Here is a 26214-nt window from a genome sequence, read left to right as displayed (position 1 = left end):
GTTGGCCAGGCTGGTCTCGAACTCGTGACCCCAAGTGGTCCAACCGCCTCAGCTGCCCAGAGTGCTGGGATCACAGGCGTGAGCCACCGCGCCTGGCCAGGTGGGCTGTTTGTGTTGCTCGTCACCTTGTTCCTGGGGAGGGACAGAGGGCAGCAGATCAGCTGTCACCCAGGTAGGTGTCCGATTTGGGAAAAACATGGGAAAGATACTCTAGTTAGTTCTCATTTTCTTTTCTAAAACTTTGAGTTCTCTGGAGTCCCTTTATAGAGAGGAAAGTTTAAGTAACTGAAATTAATTTCCATGGCTGTCAAGGGGGTTCTGCTGATGATCCCTGAGATCACCCAGCTGTAGGTAGACATTCTTGGTACCCTAGTTTAGCAGAGTCAGAAAATACTGCGAACGTTCAAGGATGGGGATCTTCTAGAAGAGAGGGCAAAAGTAACTGAGGGGAGGACAAGAGAGCAGCTTTGGAGACCTGAAGAGTTGTGGCCTTCTATGTAAGTCCTATTGTCCCTTCCACGTACCCCCACCCACATTCCCCTACTCCATTAAACTTTGTTTCAGGTTATAAAAATAATGCATAATTATTGCAGGGAAAAACAGTAATTGAAAATCACCTATTTCTTACACTCAAAGATAATGACTTAAGATTTGGTGTACATCTTATGTATATGAGTGTACACATAATTTTGTCATCATATATGTGAGTGTGTTCAGAACTGTAACCCACATACTTGTATACTTCCTTTAAAATATTTTAAGTAGTTTTCCCTGTCAATAAATATGTTTTTGAAAACACAATCTTTTTATGGCTGCGTAATATTCCAACATGTATATGGGTCATCATTTAATAGGAATTGGATATTTTATGCTCATTTTTAGCAAGCTATTATAAATAAAGCTGAGATGACGATTTCCGGAACTAGGATAAATTCCTGAAATAGAATTTTTGGGGAGAAAATGTCTGAACTTTCTAAATTCCACTGACATTTAATGCCAAATTTCTCTCCTAAGAGCTTGTTTCAGCTTCTGCTATCCCTTGCAGAGTGTGAACAAGTATCTGTTTGTCTGTGTCATTACTAACACTGGGGTTATCATTCTTTTTAAGCTTTGCTACTCTGATAGGTAAAGCATAGGGTTTTTTTTGTTGTTGTTTGTTTTTGGAGAGACAGAGTCTCACTCTGTCGCCCAGGCTGGAGTGCACAGACGTGATCTCAGCTCACTGCAGTCTCAACCTCTAGGCACAAGTGATCCTCCTAGCTCAGCCTCCTAAGTAGCTGGAACTACAGGCATGCCCCACTACACCTAGCTAATTTTTTTATTATTTGTAGAGATGGGATCTTGCTGTGTTGCCTAGGCTGGTCTTGAGCTCCTGGGTTCAAGTGATCCTCCCGCCTTGGCCTCCCAAAGTGTTGGAATTACAGGTGTGAGCCACTGTGCCTGGCAGCAATATTTTTTAAATCATGAGGAAAGCTAAAGATTTTATTTTATAGTTATTGATCATTCGTACTTATTTTGTGGTTTGTCTGCCTATTCTTTACCCATTTTTTATATAGGAATGTTACTTGAGTTATTTTCATATTAGAGTTAAATCCTTTTCTGTCATACAGTATAGATGTTTGCCCTAGTTTGTTATTGCCTTTTGGTTTACGGTGTTTCACCTAAGTGTGTGTGTGTGTGTGTGTGTGTGCGTGTAAAACCTACTGGAAGGTACTATAGGAAATAATCCTTATTTACCTATCACCCAGAATGCACAGACATTTTTACATTATAGTTTTGGTTTGATATTTTTTATAAAGGAAATTAAATATATAAACATTGTGTGTGTATTTTAAAACCTACTGGAAAGTACTATAGGAAATAATCCTTATTTACCTATCACCCAGAATGCACAGACATTTTTACATTGTAGCTTTTATTCTGTATTTTTATAAAGGAAATAAAATATTATATAAAAATTGGAATCATCTTGATTCCTTTTTCCATCTTCTCCCTTTCTTCCCTAGGGCAGCTGCCATTATGAATTGAAATTTTCCTACTGTTACCATATATGCTACTATCAATAAAAAACATACAGGACTAGTTTACAGTACTAGTTTGTGGCCGGGCATGGTGGCTTACACCTGTAATCCTAGCACTTTGGGAGGCTGAGGTGGGTGGATCACCTGAGGTCAGGAGTTCGAGACCAGCCTGGCCACCATCTCTTTAGAGATGGCGAAACCCCATCTCTACTAAAAATACAAAAATTAGCTGGGTGTGGTGGTGAGTGCCTGTAATCCCAGTTGCTCGGGAGGCTGAGGCAGGAGAATCACTTGAACCTGGGAGGCAGAGGTTGCAGTGAACCAAGATCGTGCCACTGCACTCCAGCCTGGACGACACAGTGAGACTCCATCTCAAAAAAAAAAAAAAAAAACAAAACAGTACTAGTTTGTGTATGTGTGTGTGCACACTCTCAAACTAACACATATATGATCATTGGTATATCTTCAGGCATTTTGCCTTATTTGCACTGGTATTCAGTTCAATTAATAATGATATGCATAGATCTAGCCCTTTCATTTTGACTGCTGTCTGGTATCACATCCAGTAAATACAGCTCCAGTTTCTTCGTCTATTTATCAATTTTCATATCTAGTGAACACTGAAGATGCTTCTAGTTTTTCCATGACAGCATTGCTGTGAACATCCATACATGTCTGTCCTTATGCATATTTGGGTAATCTTCTCAAGGGGCAACCTTAGAAGTGTGTTGTGGATTATGTGTATTTTCAGATCTATTGGCCCTTGACAAATTGTTCCCAAGTAGTCATCCCAGTTGATGATACTCCCACCAGTGTGAAAGGGCTCCTCTTGTCCCACACCTTCCAAGACATGCTATTAGATTTAGTAATTTTTGCCAATCTATGAAAGCGAGGTAGAATCTCATTGTGGTTTTAGTTTGCATTATCCTGATCGTTGATAGGATAGAACATCTTTTTATTATAGATATTGGGGTTATGATTAATAATCCTGGTTATTGCCTAAGGTATAACAGGTTTTCTATTCTATGCACTTTCTCTTCCTGCCCTTTGCTCATTTCCCCATTGGATTATTTATCTTTTTCTTATTGATTAATTGGTGTTCTCTGTGTCTTAGGTACTCATACTATTTTGATTTATTTTATTTATTTATTTTTGAGACAGAGTCTTGCTCTGTTGCCCAGTCTTGACTCACTGCAATCTCCACCTCCCGGGTTCAACTGATTCTCCTGCCTCAGACTCCCAAGTAGTGTGTGGCATCATGCCTGGCTAATTTTTTTTTTTTTTTTTTTTGAGACAGAGTCTCCCTCTGTCACCCAGGCTGGAGTGCAGTGGCACGATCTCAGCTCACTGCAACCTCTGCCTCCTAGGTGCAGGCGATTCTCCTGCCTCAGCCTCCCGAGTAGCTGGGATTACAGTTGCATGCCACCATGCCCAGCTAACTTTTTTGTATTTTTAGTAGAGATGGGGTTTCACCATATTGGCCAGGCTGATCTTGAACTCCTGACCTCAGATGATCCACCTGCCTCAGCCTCCCATAGTGCTGGGACTACAGGCTTGAGCCACCGTGCCCGGCCAATTTTTGTACCTTTTGTAGAGACGAGGTTTCACCATGTTGGCCAGGCTGGTCCCAAACTCCTGACCTCAAGTGATCCTCCCGTGTCGGCCTCCCAAAATGCTGGGATTACAGGTGTGAACAACTGTGCCCGGCCAGATACTAATAGCATTTTATATGTGCTTTGGCCATCTTCTGATCCATGGCTTACTCTTCCTTTTTTCTTTAACTCAACATGTACTGCACTCTGTTAGAGTATTGCCAAGCCCTCCCCTCCAAGTATGAAGCTGACTTAGCTATATCTTCAAGGAATGTAGCATATACTCAGAGTATTAAAAAGTCCTACAGGAACCAACAGAAGGGCTGGGGAAACATTCAGACAACACTAGATCTGGTAGCAACGACCACCACAGCAAAGAAGATGTATTAGTCCATTCTTGCATTGCTATAGAGAAATGCCTGAGACTGGGTAATTTATAAAGAAAAGAGGCTCACGGTTCTGCAGGCTGCATAGGAAGCATATGCTGGCATCTGCTTGGCTTCTGGGGAGGCCTCAGGAAACTTACAATCATGGCGGAAGGCAAAGGAGGAGCAAGCACCTCATGTGGCTGGAACGGGAGGAAGAGAGGGAGAGTGGGAGGTGCCGCACACTTTTTTTTAAACAACCAGCTCTCACAAGAATTCACTATCACCACGATAGCACCAAGGGAGATGGTGCTAAACCATGAGAAACCACTCCATGATCCTGTCACCTCCCACCAGGCCCCACCTTCAGCATTGGAGATTACATTTCAACATGAGATTTGGGTGGGGACAAATATCCGAACTATATCAGAAGGGTCTGGCCAGGCCTGAAGGAAAGGGCCATCCAGTTAAGCGAAGCACAGAGGCATGAAAGTGGGTGGTCAGCCGAGAGTCTTCCTCATTTCTTTCCTAGCCTTAGCCTCCTGGCTCTTCAGCACCTCCGTTCCTGCCTCCACGTCTCACCTGCAGCCAAGACAGCTGAGCACTTCTGCCTCCTCTGTCTCCACTGCTCTCCATGTGGCCTCAAGCCCTGTCCTGGGACCCTCGCCAGTGCCTCCCTGCTGGGAAGCAGGCTGGATTTTCAGCAGTTGCATCTTTTAAACCTTGCTTATGCTCTTTTTTCATGTACAGAAGTTTACATTTTTGATGTCTATTGATCAGTCAACCTTCATGCGATGTGCTTTTTATATCTTACCTACAAAATCCTTCTCCATGCCAAAGTCAGACTTTCTTTTCTTATAGTAAAAATAAATAAAATATCACAAAATAGAAAATTAAAAAGCTTGTAGTTTCTTTTTTTCTTTTCTTTTTTGAGACGGAGTCTTGCTCTGTTACCAGGCTGGAGTGCAGTGGCGTGATCTCGGCTCACTGCAACCTCCATCTCCCGGGTTCAAGTGATTCTCCTGCCTCAGCCTCCCAAGTAGCTAGGATTACAGGGACGCACCACCACACCCAGCTAATTTTTGTATTTTTAGTAGAGACGGGGTTTCATCTTGTTGGTCAGGATGGTCTCCATCTCCTGAGCTTGTGATCCACCCACCTTGGCCTCCCAAAGTGCTGGGATTACAGGTGTGAGCCACCACGCCCAGCCTGTAGTTTCTTATACTAGTTTCTGTTTTTTATACTTAGGGCTTTCATCCATCTGGAGGTTTTTGTATTTGTAGTTAAAGTTACTTCCTTTTTTGTGCCTTTTCCACTGCATTGATGCTTTCAGGGTCCTCTCTGAGGTCTGAGGAATGTTCTTTGACAGTCTTGTCGCTATCTGCGTTGCACTGCTCTGCCTCCTGCGGGCGTCACTAGGCGAGGGCAGCCAGTGTTTGTCTGGCGGGTTTCTCTGTATCTCGGGCACTGTTTGTGACATTGATGATTTTACTTTCATTTTGTGAGCTGGCCCCAAAGGGCTTGGTTTAACTTTTGGCAGAGAGTTCATTCAGTTTCTGAAACCCCCACATTGCCTGTTGAGTATGTGTTGAGCCTGGCACTGGAAATGCCCTCAGATCTGTGAATACTGCCAAGTAGGGGATCCCGGGACACCCTAATGATCCCTCTGCCAACCTTGAGCTCACAGCCCCATTGTGTTTTCCATAAGAGATGAGAGGGACTGATAAAGGATGTTTGCCTGGGTTAGTTAGCTTTATGGAAGCAAGAGTTCCATCCAAGGAATCAGGGTGCTTTGAACTTTTCCCACTCCTACCTGCTCGTTTTAGGTCAAGAGAAAACAAAAATATCCTTCCAACAATGTGTGTTTTCTACAGTTTAGGCGAGAAAAGGATAGGAAAATAATAGTTAACCAATGTATAGCACTCTCCTGATAAGCAGTCACAATGGTCCTGGAGCACATGTCCAAGGTGACTGTCACAAATGCCTGTGGGAAACTGCATCTTCACAAGAGACTGTTGCCCGGACGCCCCCTTGTGTTGCCTCTGCTGTCCTGCCACCAAATGCTTTGCTGGCGTCTTTCCAAGCAGATAGGAGGTGCTGGAAGGTGAGCGTAGGATGACTTCCAAGTCAGCCCTTGAGTCTTTTTGCCAAATAGCACCTGCCAGGGCACCCTTTCTCCCGGCCTCAGCCTGCCTGCCTCTCGCTGAGGGCCACAGCATCTTTGAGGAACTGGAAAGTGTCATTGACAGTTGGCAGTTTTTAATGTTTATTTCTGCCTAAAGATTTTGCTTTTCACTTTTCACTTTTCCCACTGCATATTAAAATTTTTCTTTTTTACCCTGTCTTTGTGTTTTTTTCCTTAGGCCGGAAGCTGAGAGGAAAAGCCTTTTATTTTGTCAACGGCAAAGTGTTTTGTGAAGAAGACTTCCTGGTGAGTGTGTCACTGAAGCCTCCCCTTGCATGTCCTGGCCAGAGTCAGAGGGCAGGGGCCTGGGGGGACCTGGGCCAGCGCGTAGGGAAGCTGCACTGCTGGAGAGAGGGGCCCTGCTTTTCCTTCTGTAGGTGTATGGGGGTGGTCGTGTTCCTGAGGCCAATGGCAAACCACACAGCCTTGTACTTTGAAGGAACTGTGGGGTCACTTGTCTATCCTCTTGCTGCTGTCTGCAGTTCTGCCTCTTCCACCACCCTGGACTCCTGCTCTAAGACCTCTGGACTGGGACCTGGGCTCTCTTCTTCTCATCCCACTCTCTCTGGGAATCTAGCTTCTCCCATGGACTGGAAGTCCATCCATGTGCCAGTGGCTCCCAGACCTGAGCTCTAGCCCTGCCGCACCTCTGAGGCCAGCTGCTGGCATCCCACTGGCCCCTGGGCTGTGCCCCAGCCCCTCACATACCAGCCCCTCACCATACTTCGGTGAAGCAGAAAAATCTTACCTTGCCTTGGGTCCTGATCTGCGAGAATTGCCTCCTAGGTTTGTCCTCAACCCCACCTCCTTGAATGCAGTCAGGCGTTGAACTCTGTGCTGCCATGTCTACCACAATTCTACCTCCGTTCACACCTCCGGCACGGCTCAGCCAGGCTAGCTTAACGGCCGCCAGACACCCGCATCAAGAGGCCCTTATAGGGCATAAACCTGGCCTGCTTGGTCCCAGCATGTGCAGGGTACAAAGCACACTCAGAAGCTCTCTGAGGTCTGGAATCCCCAGCTGCCCACACCTGTGCAAGCTCATGCCTTCATGCCTTTGCGTGGGCCATTTCCCCTGCTTGCAACGTCTTGCCCCTTTATTTTCCCAGATCCCCCCAACAGCTTTCCTGTCCCTCCTGCACCCACAGTGGAGGAGCTCCTCTGTGCTGCCACCATGCCCGGGGCCTGCCCTGGCAGGGCTGTGGGCTGTTAGCCCTGAGCAGTATGTCTGTTTACAAGTCTCTCCTCCATTGACTGAAAGCTTCCAGGGTGGAAAGAACATGCATCTTCACCTTCACACCTGCAGATTCTAACACAATGCCATGCAGAGTGGGTGCTTGGTAGATGGTGGTTGAAATGACCCTGTCATCTCAGGGATGAGGAACGTGAGATGCAGAGATGGGCTCAGGGCCAGCTTCTCCCTGCCTTCCCTTGGAGAAAAGCTCTATTTGGTTTTCACTGAAAAGTTGATTCATTATGACTTCTGTTGGCCAGAAACAGACAAGCAAACCCAAACGGGCTTAAGTAAAAAGGAAATTATTCCAGCGGTGCCTCAGGAGTCATTTTCTCCGCAGTTTTTGGCCCTGTATCTCAGTGTTAGCTTCAGTCTCAGGTCCTGTGTGATGGCCAGATGTTGGCAGGACCCCAGAGTTTACATTCTCTCAGTTTCACATCCGATGGGCAAGAGTGCCAGTCCCTCCTTCAGAATCCTCCACAGATGTCTCCTGGAGTCTCATTGGCTCTTACTGGGCCACATGCCCACCCCTGGAAAAACTATCAGTGCTGGGGGAATGCAAGGCTCTAATGGGCCAGATCTGTCAATGCCCTGCTTGGGCCCTGGCGTGGAGCCAGCCCACATGGTGATGGGAGCCACGTCGTGTGGAGCTGGGGGCTGGATCTCAAATGAAAATAAAGAACTATTACCCCCAGAATGGGGCGTAGGTGCCAGACGACAGAAACCTCCACCACACGGTGTAGAGTTGCAGAAAGTTTCCCTTTTTTGTTTTTCCCACCTTCCTTTCATAAGGTTTCCCCCAGTTAAGTTGTGTTTGTAATACCCAAACTTCTAGTCTAGTGTGTAGCATCTAGTATGTTTTTTGAAGAGAGCACCTCATGTCTTTCAAGACTCTGTGTGTGTATGTGTTTAGGTAAGATAAGGTAAGGTAAAGCAGATATTTATCAAGTTTCTTTGAAGCTAACTATAAAAGGCATTAGCTTTTTAACCAGAACCGGAGTTGAATTTGATTCCTATCCTTACCCTTTGTTGGCTGTGTGACCTTTAAAGGTTCACTTAACCTCTCTGAGCTGCCCTCTGCTTCTATTTGAGGATTCCGGGTAATAATGTAGACCTTTCAGAATTGTCGTAAGCATTAGAGTGGTGGTTTCAGAATCCCCTGAAAGGCTTGTGAAAACACAGATTGCCAGAACCCACCCCGTGAGTTCTCAAATCAGTAGGTCTGGAGTGGAGCCCAAGGATTTGCATTTTTTACAAGCTTTCAAGTGATGCCAGGGAACTGCTCTTTGAGAACCACTGAGATGGGATTAAAGCATCCCTATATACTGTCCCTTATATAGAGCCTGCCATGCTGTGGGTGCCCAGACACAGTCGTTGTTAGAGTGAGTGGTACTAGTATTTGTGATGGCTTTTGTGGCAGAGCATATTCTATGACTCAGCTCACAGCTGTGTTGTACTTGGAGATGACAGAATTCTGCACAGAGTGACACATCTTTCTGAGAAATTCCTTATAATCCTCTTGGCTGGTGGGGAAGTGGCTGATTCATCTTACCATTCTGGGTTTAACTTTCTTTTCTTTTTCTTCTGCAGTACTCTGGTTTCCAGCAGTCGGCTGACAGGTGTTTTCTTTGTGGACATCTGATCATGGACATGGTGAGTAGGCCAGCCAAAGCAGAGAACAGCATCTCAGGTGGAGGAGGAGGTGTTCAGAGAAAAAAGAAATTAATAATTGAAGACAGTGTTTCTTATCTTGATTTGTGGTTACGGCTGGGCACAGTGGCTCATGCCTGTAATCCCAGCACTTTGGGAGGCGGAGGCGGGCGGATCATGAGGTCAGGAGTTTGAGACCAGCCTGGCCAATATGGTGAAACCTCGTCTCTACTAAAAATACAGAAATTTTCCGGGTGTGGTGGTGCATGCCTGTAGTCCCAGCTACTTGAGAGGCCAAGGCAGGAGAATTGTTTGAACCCTGGAGGCGGAGGTTGCAGTGAGCCGAGATCACACCACTGCACTCCAGCCTGGGTGACAGAGTGAGACTCCACCTCAAAAAAAAAAAAAAAAAAGTCCCTGTAAAGTGCAGCTTGCTTGTTCTAATAGAACCCACATTGTTGGCTTTTATTGGAATTAACATCTTTAACCATCTAGAGCACACGATGTCATGTTTCCGATAATGCTCTCTCCTCCTCTGGGCTGTTTGAATCACACTGGCCTCCCTCTGGCTTCTCTGCGATCCTTGTGGCATCCCAGGTGAGATGCTAAATACAGTCTGTTTTTACTGCAGAAATCTCAGCTACCTTGGAGTCAAATGCAGAAAGCCAGAGGAGCAAAGTTGTTTTTCCCCCCATGTTATGCCCAGCTCATACCATTATGAAGATGAGTTTTTAGGGCCTGTCATTTAGTTCTGAGACAGCAGAGCAAGGACCAGGTTTTATACATTCCATTCTTTGCTCAGTCACTGGCTCTCTGAGGTTATTTTGGGCTTCAGGTCTTCAGTGGGGACAATTTTTCCCTAGAGGGTTAGGTTATGAGGTTAATGAATACAACATCAAATTGTTCACCATTGGAAACAAGCCTTTAAGAAGTTCTTTAATATACTGATCAGAGGAAATGATTATATAACATACTTTTAGTTGGAAAGAGTTAAGTCCCTCTCTAAGCTGACTCATTAATTTCATTCTAGAGAAGCTAATTTCTAATCATTAGTATTTTTAATTTGACCTTTTTATTGAGAAATAACTCATAGAGTAAAAGATACTAATCTTAAGTGTACATCTGAACGAGTTTTCACATATGCATATACCCCTGTAACCACCACCCAGATCAAGATGTAGAACACTTCCCAAACTCCAGAAAGTTCCTTCTCGTCTCTTCCCACTCAAGACCCCACTCCCACAAAGGCAATCATTATTCCAACTTCTTTTGCCAGAAATTCATTTTGCTGGTTTTGGAACTTCATATAAATAGAAACATACAGTATAGACTCTTTCAGGTCTTATTACATACGTTTTTGAGCTTCATCCGTGCTGTTACCTGTATTGGTAGTTCATTGATTTGTATTGCTAAGTGGAATTCCGTTGTATGGATATAGCACAATTTATTTCTCCATCTCATGTTGATGGAGATTTGGTGGTTTCTAGTTTTTTGCTATTTATGCATGAAGCTGCTGTGAACACTCTTGTACATGTCTTTGATGGACATAAACACTCATTTCTGCTGGTTATATGCTAATATTTATGAAACATCAGTGACCCAGAGCCCTCCCTATTCGTGATGAATATCTGCTATCTCCCAGGCTTTGACAGACCTCAGCAGAGGTCTTAGCCCTGTTAGAGCCATGTCCTCATTAGTAGCCAAGACTTCCCTGGGAAACGTGGCCCTTCCCCCATGCTTGCAGTGGAAGGTAGGCAGAAGCTACATATGCTTACCTTTCCTTCCCAGGTATCTTCTAGACTCTGTAGGGCTCTATTTCTTTAGCAGAATTTGCCTTTGTTTTTAGTGTCCTTCTGACAAACCTACTGCATATGAAGTCAACATGGTCCGAATTTATGAGTATGATTATACCCTATTCTTAGTTCTAGTAATCCTAAGACTTCTTTGGATAACCTCAGGGTATGTCATTTATCTATTGCTGCATGACAAACCACCCTAAAACTTTGTAGTTTAAAACAACAGTGATTTCTTATTTATCATCATGCTTCATGCTGTGGGTCAGGATTTAGGTCAGGGTTCAGCAGGCCAATTCTTCTGCTCTGTATGGCATTGGCTGGGGTCTCCTACTTAACTTTGTTCAGCTGGTAGCACAGTTGAACTGGAACATCCAAGATGACCTCTCACCCTCCAGGCCCCTCTCCCTGTAGCCTCTAATCATTCAGTAGTCTAGTTCAGACTTCCTTACAGCAAGAGATAGGAAGTGGAAGCTACCAGTCTTCTTAAGCCTTTGACTCAGAAATCTCAGAACATTGTTTCTTCTGCTTTCTGTTAATTAAAGAAAGTCACAAAGCCAGTTCTGATTCAAGGCGGGGGAGGGAAATACTCTCCATCTCTTGATGTGAGATCTCTACCATTTGGGATAGTATGAAGTTGAACCTTCAGTCTTTCAGGTCTTCTCTAGGACTTGAAAACTTTTAGTGAATGTCTAGACAGAACCCCAGCTGTCTAACTCTTTGTGTAAATTGTCTCTCTGTATACCCGTTTGTTAATAGAAGGGTACATTCTGGGCTTGCAGGTTAGAACCAGGCATAGTCTCACATAAAAAAAGTATTACAGCTAGTCACAATGCAGCAAAATGGCATCTTTTTCCAATCTTACTTTAGGCACAATGTGGATTAAATTAATTTAAGGATCTCTTTCTGCCAAGACAGCATTCATCTTAGGGAAAATGCATTCCAAGGTCCAAATTGCCAAATGGGGTTTTGGAAGCCCAGCCAGTTGTTCTTCCTGTTTTGCCTTACTGCAGATTGAGAGGGCCCTCAAAGGTTAGTGAAACCCAAGAGGGAATGAGGAAGCTTGAAAGCTGAGCATTCAGAGGAAAGCTGGAATAGCACAACACCCTCCTCTTGCCTTCTTGGCTGGAGCTTATGCAGTGTAGAGTTATCTGCCTGAGGCTTCCAGGGGAAGGAGCTGGAACACAGCATATCTTTACCCCTGGGTCTCACAGTGTACTGACAAGGCTTCCCCAAATCCAAAATCCCCTTTCTTCAGCCTGTTTGAAGGCTTTCTCTGTGGGCCCCCACTGCTGGATGCTGATGACCGTTCTGTACATTCTTTACAGATGCATGTTTTGGTGTGATCTTGCTCATGTTGATTCTGTAGTTCAGTTGTTTTTGCTAAGTTTCATGATGCAGGTAATTGCAGAAATGAATCTCCTATTAAGTCAGTGAAGATGCTTTCAACTGCAAATTATAGAAAAAACCCAGACTCAATTCTAGTTAAACCAATGATCCTTCAACTTTAATATATCAGAATCACCCTATTAAAATACCAACTGCTGGGCCTTACCCCCAGAGTTTCTGATTCAAGAAATCTGGGATGGGGTCCAACAATGTGCATTATTAACAAGTTTTCAGGTGATGCTAATGCTGAAGGTCTGCGGGCCACACTTCGAGGACCACTGACTTCATAGGAATGATATTTTTATCTCATCTAAAAAGAGGCTTGGAGGTACACGGTTCCATGATGAGTTAATTCAGTTACTTATGGACCTCACCAAGGATGTTCTTTCCATCTCTTCTGTTTTCCTGCTCTCCATGTCTTGGGTCTGTCCTGGTTTCAGGTTGGCTCTGGCAGTTCCAGGTATCCCATCGAGATCCAGATTAAATGACACTGAGAGGAAGAAGTTTGTGGGGCTTTCCCTCTATTGCGTTTAAAAACAACAACAGAGAAACTTTACTTATTACACTTGGATTTAAGGTCATTGGGTTGAGTCAGAAATTCTAGATTATCATGCTCCAGAGTGAAAGCTGCATAGAAGGGGGCACCCAAGAGGCAGAAGCGAAGGGATTCCTTTTGAGCTCTGCTATTTCCACATGGAATTTCATTTCATTTTTCCGAGTACTTGCTGCTTCCCAAATCTGGGAAGGATGGATCCTTCTGTGGCCCTGCTTTGCATCGTTTGCCACTTCTTCATGGTGGATTTTGGCCCTGGGATTGGCCCATCCCTTCCTTACCATCTCTTTCTATTAAAGAACCATGCAAGAGTTTCCCGTTCTGGGTGAGGGTTGGAAAGGAGCCCTCTTTCCCTCCCAGCTCAGAGACCCTGTGAGAGGCTGCAGGAAAAGGATTCCTGTGTGGTCTCTTCTGTGTATTCATCTAAACAGATTTGCCTTTCCCACCCCATCACCTCTTGCTCTTCTCCTAGGTGAAACTCGGGGGTCAGTGTACTCTGTGTGTGACTGCTCTTGTAATCCTTAGGCCTGATGTGTTTCTCTCCCCTTCCACCATCTCATCCTTCCCTATAATCCCCACTGAGTCTTGGTCTCTCCTCCAGATCCTGCAAGCCCTGGGGAAGTCCTACCACCCCGGCTGTTTCCGCTGTGTCATCTGTAATGAGTGTTTGGATGGGGTACCCTTCACTGTGGACTCAGAGAACAAGATCTACTGTGTTCGAGATTACCACAAGTAAGAAGGGATGGGAGCAGGCAGGATCCATTCGGGTAGGCCAAGCTGATCTCAGCAGAGTGAGTGGTGGAAACCGACAGAACTGTGTTTGCCAGCCGCCCTTAGATCACAGTCCAGCAAAGGCTTAATGGCTTTGAGGGGTACAGCAGGGACCTTGGGAGGTTGGTCGATGCCAGCGTTGATAGGAATGGGTTAAAGAATCATGTTTAGTGAAAAAAAAAAAAAAAAAAACAGACCACAAAAAACTAATAATCATATTTGTGGCTAGGCCTCCGGAGGAATCCACCAAGCCCTGTGGCTTCAGTGTTACCTAACTTGACAAGGCCCCTTTGCAGTGCTGGTTCCTACCACTCTTGGTTTGCCTGGGCCTGTGCTAGGCACCATGAGAGGTGTAAACAAATGGGTTAGTGCTGTCCCCAGAAGAGTGAGAGGCAGCCAATGTCCTCATTGCAGCTGGGGAGCAAATACTAAGGCATATTCCACAAAGTGAGCCAGGTTCCAGTCATTCTATGAGGGAGGAAAGCAAGGGGCAGGAGGCGGCATGGAGGAAGGCTCCATGTGGATTCCACGTGCAAGTCTGACTCCGGAATTTGCTCCCAGAAGCAACATTTCCTGCTGCTTTGTTTCTCCCCGCAGGGTGCTGGCCCCCAAGTGTGCAGCCTGTGGGCTTCCCATCCTTCCACCTGAGGTAAGATGCCCCTCCAGACATGCTGCCAGGGGCTTCGAAGACATGAATATCTCCCTGGGCTCGTTTACAAGATCCATGTCCTGTCCTTACAGCTTTTAAGGTATCCTTTTAAAAAATCTCAACTCTGGCCTGGTGCAGTGGCTCACACCTGTAACCCCACCACTTTAGGAGGCCCAGGCAGGAAAATTGCTTGAGGCTAGAATTTAAGAACAGCCTGGGCAACACAGTAAGACCTCATCTCTACAAAAAATTGTTGAAAATTAGCCAAGCGTCGTGGCATGTGCCTGTAGTCCTAGCTGCTTGAGCCCAAGAGTTTGAGGCTGCAGTGAGCTATGATGGTGCTACTGCATTCCAGCGGGTAACAGAGCAAGACCTTGTCTCCAAAAAAAAAAAAAACCCACTTCACCTTTGAGATAAGTCGTGTCCTCACCCTTCCTTGTTGACTGGCTTCCCCAGCCCAGTACCCTTCTTGTGCTGATTTGTCCCCATAACCAGGTCAAACTCCCTTACTTGATACTAATTCTTGGATTAGCAGATGAGCAGAAAGGCTTGTCTTTTCTTCATTTTTTAAACTAAGTGTCCATGTAGGTCTTTCTTTCAGTGTTAACTCTGACATTCTAGAAGGAAGGACTCCTGTCCCTCCCACTCCCCCTCTCATCAGCTTAAATGTATTCTTCTTCCAACAAGTACTCCTGATTTACCTTCTCCTCCCAAGGCCACCTACTTGTTACCCCAAAACCCTCTTCCCTCCCCACCCCGTGGTACATCAAGCCCGACAGCCCCCCTAACAGGCCTCTCCTATGCGTTCTTGCTTTTTTTGGTCCCAGGGTTCAGATGAGACCATCCGTGTCGTGTCCATGGACAGAGACTACCACGTGGAGTGTTACCACTGCGAGGTAGGCCCCTCCCCACCCAGCCCCCAAAGCCCATTGTAGACATCCAAGAGAAAAGCATCCTGTGTTGACTGGGACAAGAGGCAGTCAACAAGATTCTGGCAAGGGTCAGCCCTCTAGAGCTTCTGTAGGAAATGGAATGAAGGCTGGTTCTTGGGGGAGGTAGGAGAAGATGGAAATGCTCAAGGTATAAAGGTCTTTCTTCTGCATATTCAGAACTGTCAAGTCCTGTAACTGTTGGAGCTGCTTTCCCTGAAGCTGCAGAGCTAGGAGGGTTGTGGAGAGCATGGGTTTCAGGTCCTATCTGGGGGCCACATTGTCAGGCAGGTGTGCGATTTGGGGAAGGGACTCCCTCCCCTCCAACTTGCAGGCTGTTCTATCTGCCTGTAGCTCCTTTCTCAGCCGAGCCCTGGAAATCATGAAGCCCCTCTTGGAAACAGGCATGTCAGCTGGTGGTATGAAGGCGTGTGGGGTCCGCCTGCCCCTTCCTGCCCTGTGTCCCAACCCAGGATGAAGGAGCACTAGTACCTGGTGACTGTCAGGAAAGCTAGGGGTCGCCCCTCACCAGCCCTTGTGAAGGGCGACCATGGAATTTCAGCCACAATTAAGTGAATTCACCCATGGAAGGAGATTAGATTCGTTTGGTGACCTCGTGGGTAGGGAATGGGGGTGTCCCTCATATAGACTTGTCCCACTGCCAACATTGAAGAAATGGGTGGGAATCATTGCTGCTGGGACCCCAGGTGCCCCAGGTCACTGCAGGAGAAAAAGGTGAGGACGTTTGCTCAACAGGCCTCTCCACATTTTCTAGACCAGTGCTGTCCAAAAGAAATATAAGGGGCCGGGCACAATAGCTCATGCCTGTAATCTCAGCACTTTGGGAGGCCAAAGCCGGCAGATCACTTGAGGTCAGGAGTTTGAGACCAGCCTGGCCAACATGGCAAAAACCCATCTCTACTAAAAATACAAAAATTAGTGGTTGTGGTGGCACACGCCTGTAGTCTCAGCTACTCGGGAAGCTGAGACAGGAGAATTGCTTGAACCTGGGAGGCAGAGGTTGCAGTGATCTGAGATCATGCTACTGCACTCCAGCCTGGGCGACAGAGCAAGACTCCATCCCAAAAAAAGAAAGAAGTATGAGAGCCACAAATTAAAGTCATGTATCATTTTAAGTTTTCTGGTAGCCACAATTAAAATGTTAAAAAAAACAGGTGAGATTAATGATTTTATTCAGTTCAAAATATCCAGCCAGGCATGGGCCCATGCCTGTAATCTTAGCATTTTGGAAGGCTGAGGCAGGGGGATCACTTGCGCCCAGGAGTTTGCGAACAGCATGGGCAACATGGTGAGACCCTGTCTCTACTAAAAATACAAAAATTAGCCAGGCACGCTGTGCCTATAGTCTCAGCTACTTAGGAAGCTAGGATCGCGTCACTGTACTCTACTCTGGGTGACAGAGCAAGACCCTGTCTTAAAAAAATAAAAAATCCCGCTGGGCGTGGTGGCTCATGCCTGTAATCCCAGCACTTTGGGAGGCCAAGGCGGGCAGATCACTTGAGGTCAGGAGTTCAAGACCAGCCTGGCCAACGTGGTGAAACGCTGTCTCTACTAAAAATACAAAAATTAGCCAGATGTGGTGGCACGTGCATAATCCCAGCTACTCGGGAGGCTGAGACAGGAGAATTGCTTGAACTGGGGAGGCAGATATTGCAGTGAGCTGAGATTGCACCACTGCACTCCAGCCTAGGAAACAGAGGGAGACTGTCTCAAAAAAGAAAAAAAAAATCCAAATGTTATATTTTGAACATGTAATCAATATAAAAAAAGTTACTCATGAGATTTTTTTTTTGTAACTCCACAATTTATTTTATTTCTTCTAAAAAAAAAAAGGGATATGTGTGAAGATTTGTTACATAGGTATATGTTATATGTGTGCCATGGTGGTTTGCTGCACCTATTGTCCCGTCCTCTAAGTTCCCTCCCCTCACCCCCACCTCTCAACAGGCCCCGGTGTGTGATGTTTCCCTCCCTGTGTCCATGTGTTCTCATTGTTCAACTCCCACTTATGAGTGAGAACATGCGGTGTTTAGTTTTCTGTTCCTGTGTTAGTTTGCTGAGAATGATGGCTTCAGCTTCATCCATGTCCCCGCAAAGGACATGATCTCATTCCTTTTTCCCATGAGATATTTTTACATCCTCTTTTTGTCCTAAGTCTTGGGAATCTGCATTTACACTGACAGCACATTTTAAGTGGTTCACAGCAAGTGCTGTGTGGCTGTGTCTCCTGTGTTGGACAGGCCTCCACAGGGCAGGAGCTGTGTTTCTGCACTAGCATTTCCTGCCTGTACAGAAAAACACAGCACCCTCTGCTGATTTTGGGGACTGTGGCCTTCAGGTCAGTCTTGCAGTCTGTTTTGTTTTGCTTCCCCTGGACATGTCTGCCTCCCCCCAGGACTGTGGTCTGGAGCTCAATGATGAAGATGGCCATCGCTGTTATCCGCTGGAGGACCACCTGTTCTGTCACTCCTGCCACGTGAAGAGGCTGGAGAAGAGACCCTCATCTACAGCCCTTCACCAGCACCACTTCTAGCCAGAGCCACTTGCAGACATCATGGCAGGGGATGAGGAGCCGGGGTTGCTGCTGCTGCTTCCAGTGGCCCCTGGGGTGGAAGTGGGGTAGGGGAAGAGGAGGGGCAGGAGGGAGAGTTCCTGTGAGCATGTAGGGGGTGCCTTTCCTTTAACCAGGGAGGTGAACACTACCTGCCTGCTTCGTGTATTTTCCAAGTGCTTTTCTCTGTTGCCACATTTTCCTCAGGTTACTCAGGAAAATGCTCCAGCATGTGCGAGCACATGACCTGAGGTTACATCATAGCAACAAAGGAATCCTCCTGTCCCCTCTGGGAACATTTCATGCTTCAGAGGGAGAGGGTTTTATTGAGCTTGTTTCACAATATCCCCTTGAAGGGACAGCTCAGCTGCCAATACATTCAACCCTTTCTCTTCCTTCAGGAAAATACCTATACCCAAATGCTCCCTCCCCCCATATATATCATGGCATGATTTAAGGCTTCTTTTCACCCGAGAGCTTCAGTTCTTCTGCAGAATGGCTGCAAATTTAATTGCATTAAGGCAAGAAGGAAGCTCTAATGTGTGCTTTGTATCCTAAGACGAATTTGCTTAGAAAACCAGAGTCAAGATTTGAAATAAGTGAGGCAGGGTTTCCTCCTTAGACACTGACAGCATTCTCTGTGCCCCTTCAAATCCTTACTCTCCTAAAGGCAGCTGAGGCCGCGACAGAAATTTGCCCTATGTCAGTAAAACATACTTTGGGAGAAGAACTTGGTGCAGGCACCAGGATTTTTCTTTTGCCCACGTGTTTGCGCTGTTTTTCTCTGGAGTTCTCAAGAGTTGGTGACTTGGAAGGCAGCTTCTGCAAGGCAAGTCTCAGGAACCCATGCAGGGACATCGCTTGCACCTGTTTTTAGCTTATTTAATGACGGGCTTTTGGGAAGAACTGCCTGCATACTGAGAGACAGCTTCTTATAAACAGGGAGAGTTTTTGTGTGTGCGAGATCTCTAAGCCAGCGTGGGAGGGAGTGCCTCAGGATAAGTTATTATATTCATTTTGTTGGTTTCTCTCCTGCCCAATTCTTGGCACAGGCATTATGTTTGAAGAAACCAGTATAAGGTACACTGCTTTTGTCTGTTTAATTTTTTTAGTTGTTTCCCTTCACTTTCAGTCTTCCACACACAAAAAATACCTCACAGATAGAGCTTCACTAAATCACAGATTCAGGAGGAATTTGGCTTTCACGCTGGACTCAGATACCTTCTTCAGTGTGTTGGAAATCACTGGCTTCACACAGGCCCAACTCCAGCTGGTCAGGGCAGAGTGATTGTAACTAAAGGTCAGCGGGGAATAGATCCGATTCAGTGCTTTTGCCTTATGCATTTCAGCATCCTGGCTCCCCAGGGTGGTAGGAGCTGAGGGAGGGCCACACACTGGCAAGATTTCAAGACCACTCTCTGCACTGAAGAGGTAAAATTTGCACTGCAAGTCACATCCCTGAGGCTGGAGGTCAGTACCCCTTGGTATTTCGATTAGAAGAAGCTGCAAAAGAAAGGCAGCCCATTTTACCATTGCCAGCCAGGCCAGGGACACGGGAGCCGGTGTGTGCACTCTGCCTCCTCACCTTGCACCCAGAGCAAGAGGACTGGGTGCTGGGCTGCAGAGGGCAGTCAGCGGAGCCCCTAGCACGTGTGAACTCAGGCTTTTCATTGGACCCGACTCCACTTCTAGGCCATGTTTTGACTCATTTGGTAACCATTGCCTGTAAGAAGCACAGAATTGGTGCCATGGATTATCTTTTCCATGTTGATGAAATTCATTCTGTTGGAATCCTTTGGCCAGATGTCACTTCAGCCAGGGTGTGCATCATCATTGGTTGTTTTTCACAGGCTGAGCCTCCTGAAAACCCATGAATGCTAGGGCTGGGGAAGTGAACCCTGAGATGGGGACCCTCTCTTCCCATCAAATCATCCAGCTCAGTGTGGGGCATGGCACGGGGGTAAATGAAGCCAGCCAATGTGTTAACCTGTCTCTGTCAACCTAAGAACGTTGGCCTTACTGACACACCTTTGCTCCATGTTCAAGACCAGAAGTAGCTGGGATTTGTTTGCAAACTGGATAATTAGTTTAAAAATCTGTGATTACATTTTTAAATGAAATTTTTAAAGTGGCCTAGATTGAGGTAATTCAGATAGGTTTGCAAACATACCATTTTATATTGTTGAGAAAGAACAAAAAGGAATTTCCAGATGTCCTAGAAATCCTAGCAACAGTTTTCTCTGGTTGTCAGTTTCCCTGGAGAAGGCACCGGATAGGAATCTCCAATCAGTTGTTTTTCTCTCCGTTTCAGGACCTTGCACAAAAGCCATGAAGAGATGTTCACCTACCTGGTATTTTAAATGTTCTGTAAATTATTAGCCAAATAGAACTGTAGTGGGGTTGTAAGTTATGGGCACCTAGAAAGAAAACACAAGGACTTGGTAGGCCAGGAAGAAAAGGTTTTAAAATTTAGGATGAATAGCTCTTCTGGGTTTTCTTTTTGACAATTCTTGGACTTTCGGTAAAACAAGGAGGATTGTGGCCGGATTTCAGATCCCAAAGCCAGCCTCCATCTTAGGCCTTTGTCTCATTGTGCCTTTCAGGTTTTCTTACCCACCGTCTCCTGTTTTGTCTTTTTTTTCTTTTCTCCTACCCCTATCTTGGGACATTCAGAAACTGCCTGGGTGGTTTGAGAAGAGACAACCCAGTTTGATCTGCAATATAAGGATCCATTCGTAATCTCTCTGTCACTGATGTTATTCCCCCATCTGCCGTCTTGGTTCATCTCCCCACAGAAGGGCATTTAGTCCTAACCAGCCATCAGCTGCGTATGGCAGCAGGATGGCACTTCCCATTTCTCTGTGGTTAGTGCTCGAGTGAAAACCTCTTTCAGCTGAGTCCTCTGAGGTTCTGCTGTTGAGTCCTGGGTGGCTGATGGAATGATTGAGGAGGTCTGGTCACCCTCGAGCGCCGTCATCGCCTTGTTTCCGTGGGCTTGTGTCACACAAAATGAAGAACAGAAATGTTAGGACTTAAGAGAATGTTTGGAATTCACACCTCTTTGCAGTCCTTTCAAGGCTGCTGCTCTGTGCTGTGTCCCATGCATGTTAAAGTAGAGCTGTGATGGCTGCTGGGATCCTTGCAAAGATCACGTGTGAGAATTGAGCACAAGACCACAAATTATTACTGCTCGATGCACTTGTTAAAACTCTATCTGCCAGGAAACCAAATTTTTTTTTTCTTTTCTTTTCCTTTTTTTTTTTTTTTGAGACAGGGCCTCACTCTGTTGCCCAGGCTGGAGTGCAGTGGCGTGATCTCAGCTCACTGCAGCCTCCACCTACTGGGCTCAAGTGATCCTCCCACCTCAGCCTCCCGAGTTGCTGGGACCATAGGTGTGTATGACTGACTACGCCTGGCTAATTTTTGTATTTTTAATAGAGACGAGCTTCACCATGTTGCCAGGATGGTCTGGAACTCCTGGGCTCAAGTGATCTGCCCACTTCCGCCTCCCAAAGTGTTGGGATTACGGCCATTAGCCACTGTACCTGGCACAATTTTTTTTGTACCCTCCTTTATGCCAAGAATCAGTCCTAATTTCTTTACTATGTGAAGTAACTTTTAAAGGTAACAGAAAAAGCCAGGCACAGTGGCTCATGCCTGTAATCCCAGCACTTTGAGAGGCTGAGGCGAGTGGATCACTTAAGGTCAGGAGTTGGAGACCAGGCTGACCAACATGGTGAAACACTGTCTCTACTAAAAATACAAAATTAGCTGGGTATGGTGGCGCACGCCTGTAATCCCAGCTACTTAAGAGGCTGAGGCAGGAGAATCGCTTGAACCTGGGAGGCAGAGGTTGCAGTGAGCCGAGATGGTGCCTTTGCACCCCGACCTGGGCAACACAGCGAAACTCTGTCTCAAAAAAGAAAAAAAAAAGTAACAGAAAAAAGAGTGAAATATATTAGCTATCTTTTATTCTGAGCCAAAACTTGACAGATGTGGGAAATCGCCATATAGTGTATGGAAATTTCATTGTACAGGGAAATTATTTTCCTCTGTGTCTTTTACTATAAAGTCATTCAGAATTTTACTGTTACTATAAAATTATGCAAAGTATTGTGACAAAACTGCATCAATTTGTTGACTATTAAAGTGCTCCTTGAACATTGTATTTCCTGGGTCTTTTCTGTGTGTGGAGTCAGCAAACTGTTTTTTGCTACCTGGACTTTGTCTCCTTTTACAGCTCTGGATTCTTAAAAGTACCACATAGGTATCAAACCTGTGAAGGGTATGAGATTTTACCCTACTTTCAGGCTAATAAAGTGAGCACACCACATGGGTTCATGGATACTGGCAGAAGTTATGAGACTCATAGGTCAGAGACAAAGGACAGTTTATTATAGCAACAGCAGTGGCCAGATTATCAGCATTTGCACTGGTTCCCTGAGCCCCAGGCCCCACGAAGAGGGCCAGGTGAGACCTGCACACGCAGTGGGCTGCATTACAAGAGGAACCCCCATGCTTAGGGGACCCTGGTATTTGATAATGGGCAGTAAGCCTGCCTGACTTTTGCTCCAGAGACAGACACTATCTCTGTCATCCAAGACTGTTCACTAGATAAACATCCTTGAAAATACAAGTCTGGAACCTGGCAATTGGTGCCTATTCTTACCAGATGTATAAAAATGTGAGAGGCCTTGGAGAATCATATCCCAAGAATCAGCAGTTTCTTTTACTGGACCTTTAAGATTGAGACTTGTAAGGTCCTGATGCAGTGACTTGTAAGGTCCTGATGCAGTGACTTGTAAGGTCACTTTGTCTCTTTTGTGAATGTTACTGTTTTTTTTCTTCTGAGGTTATGACCAAAGAATCCTCAAGGCGAGTGATCCTTCAGGTTTGAAACAGCCACATGCAGGAAGACAGGACTTGTAGAGTGATGGGGCCACGTGTGTGGTTAGAATCTTTGGGGTGGGGAAAGAGTTTGTTCTAGACTCCAGTTTAGTCCTTGTGGCCACCAGGTCTGACGTGCCAAGGACACGGGAAAGCTGGGAGTGAGGATACTGATAGTCATAGCACCTTACACCAGAATAAAAGTTTTTTTTTTCTTTTTAAGTGATGAGAGAATGGCTAGTCTGATTTTGCCAACATGGGCTGCTATTTGCTTAAGACCTTGATGGTATAAGGAGTGAAGATGCAATCAGGGTAAAAGGTGGTCTGGGGTTGTGGTGTGCTGGCAAACCAGCCCTCTGGGGCAAAAAATTAAAAAGCCCTGATATGGAGTGTTTGCTGATATCTATGATGTAAATATTCCCGCCATGGCCACTTTCCAGCTACCAGCAAGGCATCCTGGCACCAGGGATTGGGAGGAGATGGCATAGTCCTAAGAGTCAGCCTCGGGCATTGGGCCACGTGGGACAGGGCAGTGGGGTATCTGGTCTGGTTCTAAGTGCTGTGATGAAGCAGTAGCAGCTGTAATAGCTGACATTTCCCATGTGCTCACCACATAGCAGATGTTATTCCAAGGACTGTATGTTCTTTATCATCCCTCATTTGATAGACAAGACAACTGAGACACAAAAGGGTGAAATAAACAGTAAGTACTCCATCCTAGGCCATCTCATCCAGAGGGCGCTATCTTGACCACTCTACTACTCTGGTTGATGGGAGGCAGTAACTTGTCCATCAGTATACTTCTTCATCAAAGCTACATAGTCAAAAAGCCACAGGAGGCTGTGAGGAGAAGCTCACTGCTGCTCTGTTGAAGTCTGTATTGGTTCCTATGGCCACTCTAACAAATTACCACAACCTCAGTGGCTTAAAACAACACAAATATATCATTCTGTCATCCTGGACACGAGCCAAAGTTAAGGTTGTCGGCAGAAGCAAATTGCTTTCAGAGGCACTATAGGGGACTGCCCTTTCCTTGGCTTGTGGCTGCATCATTCTGGCTGCTTCTATTGTCACACCTCCTCTCTGACCCCCCCTGCCTCCTTGTAAGGACGCTTGTGATTATGCCCATCCAGATAATCCAGAATAATCTCCCATTTTGCGATTCTTAATAACATCTGCAAAGCCCCTTTTACCTTGCAGAATAAGATATTCACAGGTTCTGGTGAAGAGGACAGGGACATCTCTGAAGGGGAGGGAAGCAGGAGATAGGGTCTGGAGGCATGGAATTGGCCTCCTAAGGCCAATTCAGGCAGACTTCCTAGAACTAAGTCAAAAGGAAAACCCCAACTTTCCACGCTCAAGTAACAGAAGGACCAGAGACTACTCCCTTTGCAACCTCCCCACCCCCGGCCCCTTTTCTGCACGGCAGGTGAAAAATTGCGAGTACCTCTAATTGATCCCCTCCCACAACCAATCAGACTGGTCTTGGGCCAAGTCTTCATTTGCATAGGAGTATAACTTTGTACCTTCAGCCTCTGATTGGTCGCTTTACACAACCAGTCAGATGTTTGTATAGGTTGGTGTAACTTTGTAACTTTGCTTCAGCCTCTGATTGGTCCCCTCCCACAACCAATCAGACTGATCATGGACCTCTGCTTCATTTACATAGGGTGTACACCAAGTAACCAATGGGAAACCTCTAGAGGGTATTTAAACGCCAGAAAATTCTGTGACCGGGCTCTTGAGCTGCTCCCACCCTGTGGGGTGTACTTTCGTTTTTCAATAAATCTATTTTGTTGCTTCATTCTTTCCTTGCTTTGTGCGTTTTGTCCATTTCTTTATTCAAGATGCCAAGAACCTGGACACCCTCCACCGGTAACAGGAGGAGCGTTAGTCAGCCTACCGCAGACTACAACGAACGTTTTTTGAGAGGAAATCAAAGAATATTCCTAGGTTATTGGGTGCCTTTTCTTCAAGAATCCCTGAAAGTGGGGTTTGCATTTTTCCCTGGATTGAAAACAAATGCTTCCTACACAAACATGATTGAGACCTTGTACTCTAGGTGTAAAAAAACAGAGTAGGTCATACCCTGTGGGTTATGGTCAGAGAGATCTGGTTAGAAGTTCTCAGGTAGGCGACAGCCCTAGATGTGTGACACTTCTAGGAGAATCCCTGGCTATGTGGATACGTCCAGGTGTGTAAGGCAGCCTCAGGGACTGCCACCACTTGGTCACATACATGTCCCTCCAACTAATCCTAGCTCTCAAGGACAGGCGGTTCTGGGCCCTGTGTTACCCATGAGACTTGGTCCACAGCAAGCCTGTGACGGAGTGAAAGTGAGGGGACATCCAATTTTAAAACTCGGCAGGAAGCCAGACTCCGTGACATACAAAATGGGTCAAAGTGAATCGGCTTCGTTGTTTGGGGAAATACCTGACGTTTGTTGTTTGGTGCCAAGAAAATTAATGACACGGACACACGTGGGTGGGTTAAGGAGCAGAAAGTTTAACAGGCAGAAAAAAGAGAACAGCTCCCCCGTGCAGAGGGAGGAGGACTCCGAATGGATCTCCCCATTCCTGGTGGGAAGCAGTCTGATATATAGAGGAGGGGTTTGAAGAGGTGGTACTTGATTTACATAGAGCCCAAGGGATTGGTTTGACCAGGTGTGTCATTTGCGTAGCCCTCGAAGAAACTGGCCATTCCACCTTGATCTTTTATTAAGCAGATAGGGTTTTTTACTTGGCCAGAGCCTTGACACCTGCACACATGGCAACAAACAGAAGGGAGGCGAAATCTTCCATATTGGATGCACCTGGCTTCCAGGTGCAGCTGCCGGCATTTATCTATGCAAGCTTCTAGCTTGCTTATTTATGCTTGCAGCTTGACTTTTCAGGCTGCTTTCTGTTGGAAAAGAAATGGTTTGGGGGGCTGCTTTTTATTAAAAGCCTTACCAAGGACTCCTGTACCCTCACTATCTGCCTAAATTTTTTTAACTACTATATTAAAAGGTCTATAAGTGGGAGCTGGCCCTAAAAGTAGGTTGTAGAGATTATTTGGATGTGCCAAAAAGCTTCATCTGCAGCTTGGACTGTCTCCATTGGAAGGCCTCTGGCAGATTTTGTAAAAAGTTATATTTATGTAACAATTTTACTATAGGAAAAACTTGGCTAAAGATATGAATTTATATTACCCATCATTGGCTGGTTCCTTATCCTGAACATTGGTTTCCTTGGAATCTGATTTTGGCTTGTTTGGCTTTTAGAAACCCCAGAAGAATGGATGTTTCTGCCAGATTATTTTCTGGTTTTCAGTCTCACTGAATGTCACAAAGGCCTTGGTTTATGGTTCCCAACTGGTGAAGAAACGTCAAACTTTGCCTGTCTTAGTTCCTTCTACATGACAGTGGGTGGCGGCTGCTCATATGGAAGCATTTTTTTTCCCCCTAAAGCCTATGAGACAGGCTGCAACTTAAACCCCTATTTTATTAAAGGAGAGGAAATGTCTAAGAGCCCAGAGATAGTGGGTAAAAGCATCATCAGGACTAGTAATGGGGTCTTTCTTGTTGCTAATTAGTAGGGGTGAGGGGTAAGTGGCAGATGTGACTGCCATCCATGCCCAGACAGG

The 26214-nt window shown here is 45.8% G+C and overlaps 1 protein-coding gene across 1 annotated transcript in view; it reads left to right on the top strand.

Moving 5' to 3' along the window:
* Positions 1-20716, top strand: part of LIMD1 (LIM domains containing 1) — an 88437-nt gene extending 67721 nt beyond the window's left edge. The window contains exons 3-8 of the mRNA XM_003256969.4: positions 6342-6409; positions 8988-9050; positions 13384-13514; positions 14151-14202; positions 15030-15098; positions 17548-20716. Of these exons, the coding sequence (XP_003257017.2) occupies positions 6342-6409; positions 8988-9050; positions 13384-13514; positions 14151-14202; positions 15030-15098; positions 17548-17685 (521 nt within the window). The 3' untranslated portion in view covers positions 17686-20716. The remainder of the gene's footprint in view (positions 1-6341; positions 6410-8987; positions 9051-13383; positions 13515-14150; positions 14203-15029; positions 15099-17547) is intronic.
* The last annotated feature ends 5498 nt before the right edge of the window (positions 20717-26214 follow it).

This window comes from Nomascus leucogenys, chromosome 4, assembly GCF_006542625.1.
Source record: "Nomascus leucogenys isolate Asia chromosome 4, Asia_NLE_v1, whole genome shotgun sequence".
NCBI lineage: Eukaryota > Metazoa > Chordata > Mammalia > Primates > Hylobatidae > Nomascus > Nomascus leucogenys.
This window is presented reverse-complemented; position numbering and strand designations above follow the sequence as displayed.